At 47.7% G+C, this 5,101-nt stretch overlaps 1 protein-coding gene across 1 annotated transcript in view; it reads right to left on the bottom strand.

The window, feature by feature from the left end:
* The window catches only part of IL4R (interleukin 4 receptor), a gene marked incomplete at its 5' end in the record, with an annotated part of 43,920 nt that overhangs the window by 32,333 nt on the left and 6,486 nt on the right, over nt 1-5,101 (bottom strand). Inside the window, 1 exon segment of the mRNA XM_015559673.1 lies at nt 1,141-1,292. Within this exon segment, the coding sequence (XP_015415159.1) occupies nt 1,141-1,292 (152 nt within the window).

The raw sequence follows: 5,101 nt of genomic DNA, 5'->3' as shown, positions 1-5,101 counted from the left end.
CCCACATCCTGGCCCACGGCCCAGAAGGAACCACGCCTGAGGGACGGAAATCGGCATCAAAGCTCCCGCGCCAGGAAGAGCAGCAGCAGCAGAAGCCGACGTGGAGCTTCTTACGTCTGGGCCTGCACCTCGCCGCCGCGGGAGGCCAGCCTGGGCCCAGGACACGGGGCATGGCCCAGCGTGGGCCTTGACACTCTGGCGGAGGGGTTACAGGTCGGGTATGCGGTGGGGCGGGAGGCGGGAGGGGAACGACGGGGTTTCCAAGGCTGTGGCAGTCGGGAGAAAAGGAGGAGGATGTTTATGATATCCTTTGTGCTGGGCATGGGAGCCTAGCTGTGTCACCCACCCCATACTCTCAGTAGCCCTGTGGGTGGTCCTCTGACCCCCATGTTACAGATGAGGAGACGAGGCACGAGGGTAAGTGCAAGCTCGAGGTCATGCATCGGCAAGCGGCAGGGCAGGGACTGGAACCCAGTTCTGGGGGACGCTGGGCCCTGGGTGACCCCCACCCCCACCTGCAACTAAAATAGCGGCCCCCCGCCATCCTTGTGTCCGTGCGTCTGTCCGGCTGCTAGTATCTACTTGATAGACCCGCACTGCCTGTGCAAGCATCCATGGCTCACATAGAAAGGAACCGGGCCTGCTGGGCCCGGAAGGCAAGTATCAGACGCCATGAGTGTCACATGAACGTCACTGCAGTGAAACCCAGCGACAGCCCGAAATTAGGGCTGGACTGTGTCCTGGGGGAGGCTCTGTGTCCGGGCCACGCCTCCTCCTGTGGCGGGAGGGTTACTGAGCCGGTCAGCTCCGCTGAGACGCCGGCCTTGACCAGTCAGGGTCAGGAGAGAGACGATGCTGAGTGAGGGTCTCGCGGTGGGACTCGGTCATCTGAGAGTGTCCCTCCCGGCCCCTGGGGCAGCCAGCTGTGCCCAGAGCCTCCTTTACCGGGAGGAGCAGGGCCCACAAATCACGTCCCCTCTCTGCGCGCTGGGCACCAGGAAGGGGTGGAGGGACAGAAGCCGGGACTCTAGGTCCCGGGGCTGCTGTCAGCCGGGCTCCTCTCTGTCCCCCACCCTGGGGCGGGGTCTCTGCCCCCCGAGTCCCAGGAGCTGGTGCAGAACCCCCACAGTGCCCACTCACCTCCGTGGGGTCGTCTTCATTTGAAATGTTGACCAGGTAGAAGAGCTTGGCGTGCAGGCTACCATTGGGAGGGTACGGGTCGCTCCAGGTCAGCTGCCACGTGTGGGAGTCGGTGGCGTTAACCGTGAGGTTTCCGGGGGCCCTGGGTTTCACTGGGGAGAAGCGGGGCCTGGTGAGGGCTTGTGGGGCCTCTGAACGGGCCATTGAGGTTCTCAGTCAACACCACCTCCGCACACATGTGTAAGGCACCACGCAGATTCACAGTCATAACAGTTCCAATCCTAGCACTCATCCTAGCGTCGCTCCACTTCCACCTGGAGCCACAGGGAACCCAAAACGGAACCCAAACTTCAGCGTTTGCACCTTCGTCCTTCACACTTCTGGCTGAATCTGTGAGCTATATTACGTACTACGTATTTTTCTTTATTTTGATTCATGTGTTTAAACTTAGGCTCGTTTTAAGCAATCATATCAGTGAGATCACAAGTATATGATACGCATTGAAATCATGCCCTAGCCGGTTTGGCTCAGTGGATAGAGCATTGGCCTGTGGACCAAAGGGTCCCAGATTCGATTCTGGTCAAGGGCACGTACCTCCCTTGCAGGCTCCTCCTCCACCAGGGCCCTGGTCGAGCCTCATGCAGGAAGCAACCAATTGATGTGTTTCTCTCTCATCGATGTTTCTCTGTCTCTTTTCCTCTCTCTTTCACTCTCCCTAAAAATCAATGGAAAAATCCTCAGGTGAGGATTTTTTTTAAAAAGTCAACAAACACGTGTGAAAATTATCTTAATTCATGGGTTTGTTCATGGGTCAATTTGAATAACCCTGGACCACCAGTGAGCAGGATGAGCGGGCCCTTCAGGAACGGCTGTTGGAGTGGTGGAGGCTGCAAGACACTGCCTTTCCTGCTCAGTAGCTGTGTGACCTTAGGCAGGTTATTGCCTTCTCTGCACTACAGTTTATTCAACTGCAAAATGGGCATAAGAACTCTCTTCTGGAAACTGAGGCTCAGAGAGGTAATGTGACTTACTCAAGGTCACACAGCAATAAAGGTGTTTTATTTTTTTAGAATCTTTATTGTCCCCATTTTTCCTATTGACCCCATCTAGCCCACCCCCGCCTCCTGCCCCAGGCCTCCACCGCCCTATTGTCTGTGTCCATGGGTTATGCATATATGCATACAAGTCCTTTGGTTGATCTCTTCCCACCCACCCCTGCCTTCCCTCTGAGATGCGACAGTTTGCTCCAATGCCTCTATGTCTTTGGATCTATTATTTTTTCTATTTATTTTATGCCATTTTTTTTCACTTATAAGATTTATTTTCTTACATATAAGTGAGGTCATGTGATATTTGTCTTTCTCTAAATGGCTTATTTCGCTTAGCATAATACTCTCCAGGTCCATCTATGCTGTCAAAAAGGGTAAGAGATCCTTCTTTTTTACTGACGCATAGTATTCCATTGTGCAAATGTACCACAGCTTTTTTATCCACTCATCTACTGATGGGCACTTGGGCTGTTTCCAGATCTTCGCTATTATAAGTTTTGCTGCTATGAACATAGGTGTGCATATGTTCTTTTAATTTTTATTTTTCCAAAATATGTTTTTCTTGATTTCAGAGAGGAAGGGAGAGGGAGAGAGAGCTAGGAACATCAATTATGAGAGAGAGTCATTGAACAGTTGCCTCCTGCATGTCCCACACTGGGGATGGAGCCTGCAACCAGGCATGTGCCCTGGCTGGAAATCAAACTGGGACCTCCTGATTCATAGGTTGATGCTCAACCACTGAGCTATGCCAGCTGGGCTATATGTTCTTTCTGATTGGTGTTTCAGGCTTCTTAGAATGTATTCCTAGAACTGGGGTCACTGGGTCCAATGGCAGTTCCTTTTTTAATTTTTTGAGGAGACGCCACACTGATTTCCGTAGTGGCTGCACCAGTCTGCATTCCCACCTTGGTGTATTAGGGTTCCTGTTTCTCCACATCCTCTCCAGCACTTATTGTTTGTAGATTTGTTGATGGTAGCCATTCTGACAGGTGTGAGGTGGTACCTCATTGTCATTTTAATTTGCATCTCTGATGATTAATGACACTGAGCATGTTTCCATGTCTCGTGGCCATTTGTATGTCCACTTTGGAGAAGTGTCTATGTAGGTCTTCCGTTCATTTTTTATTGGGTTGTTTTTCTTTTTATATATTTTGGATATTAACCCCTTATCAGATAGACCATTGGCAAATATGTTCTCTCATACAATGGGCTCCCTTTTCACTTAGATGCTGTTTTCTTTTGCTTTGCAGAAGCTTTTTATTTTATTTTGATGTAGTCCATTTATTTTTTTCTTTGGTTTCTCTTGCCCTAGGCATTGTATCAGTGAGAATTTTGCTACATGAAAGGTCTGATATTTTGTGGCCTATGTTTTCTTCAAGGATTTTTATGTTTCACAACTTACATTTAAGTATTTTATCCATCTTGAGTTTATTCTTGTGTATGGTCTAAGTTGGTGGTCTAATTTCATTTTTTTTTTGCATGTATCTGTTCAATTTTCCGACACCATTTATTGAAGAGACTGTCTGTACTCCATTGTATGCTCTTGCCTCCTTTAGTGAAGATTAGTTGAGTATAATGACTTGGGTTGACGTCTGGGGTCTCTGTTCTCGTCCATTGATCTATATGCCTGTTCTTGTGCCAGTATCAGGCTTTGTAGTATAGCTTGATATCTGGTCTTGTGATCCCTCTAACTTTGTTCTTCTTTCTCAGGATTGTTGCGGCTATTCTGAGTCTTTTTTTGATTCTATATAAATTTTTGGAGTGTTTGTTCTAGATCTGTGAAGTATGCTGTTGGCAATTTAATAGGGATTTCATTCAATCTATATATTGCTTTGGGTAGTGTAGACATTTTAATGATGTTAATTCTACTAATCCACGAACATGTAAATTCTTCCACTTGTTTATATCCTCTTCTATCTCTTTTTTCAATGTTCTATAGTTTTCTGAGTACAGGTCTTTTACCTCCTTGGTTAAGTTTATTCCTACATATCTTAATTTTTTTGTAGCAATGGTAAATGGGATATTTTTAGTTTTTCTTTTTGAGAATTCAGGGGGCAGGTGCTCAACACAGGAGCTGCCCCCTGGTGGTCAGTGTGCTCTCACAGCAGGAGTGCTGCTCAGCCAGAAGCCGGGCTCATGGCTCGAGAGCACAGCTGTGGTGGTGGGAGCCTCTCCCGTGTCTGCGACAGCAAGTGGCAGCAGGCACAGCGAGGCTGGGATGAGCAGCAGTCACCTGCCGCTTCAGCACTGCTACATCCCTTGAGGGGATGTTGGACTGCTGGGTTTCGGTAGTCCAAGATCCCCCAAGGGGTCCTGGATTGCAAGAGGATGGAGGCCAGGCTGAGGGGCCCCACCTGTGCATGAATCCATGCACCAGACCTCTAGTTGTTGTATAAGAACGCCAACGATTTCTGGGTGTTAATTTTGTATCCTGCTACATGGCCCAAATCCTTTATTAAGTCTAGTCGTTTTTTGGTGGAGTCTTTGGAGTTTTCTATGTACAATATCATGTCATCTGTGAATAATGACTGTTTTACAACCTCCTTTCCAATTTGGATGCCTTTTATCTTTTCTTCTTGTCTGATCGCTATTGCTAGGACCTCCAGTACTATGTTGAATTAAAAGTGGTGGAAGTCCTGTCTTGTTCCAGTTTTTAGGGGAAATGGTTTTAGTTTTTGTCCATTGAGTATGATGTTGGCTGTAGGTTTGTCATATATGACCTTTATTATGTTGAGGGTATGATTCCTATGACTTTGCTGCGAGTTTTTATATCAAAAATGGGTGTTAGGCTTTGTCAAATGCTTTTTCTGCATCAATTATATATATGATCATGTGATTTTTGTATTTCAGTTTGTTTATGTGATATATTAGGTTTATTGATTTGTGGATATTGTCCCAGCCCTCCATCCTGG

This window comes from Myotis davidii, unplaced genomic scaffold (assembly GCF_000327345.1).
Source record: "Myotis davidii unplaced genomic scaffold, ASM32734v1 scaffold1754, whole genome shotgun sequence".
NCBI lineage: Eukaryota > Metazoa > Chordata > Mammalia > Chiroptera > Vespertilionidae > Myotis > Myotis davidii.
Note: the sequence above shows the minus strand (reverse complement) of the source record. Positions and strands in the feature narration are given on the sequence as shown.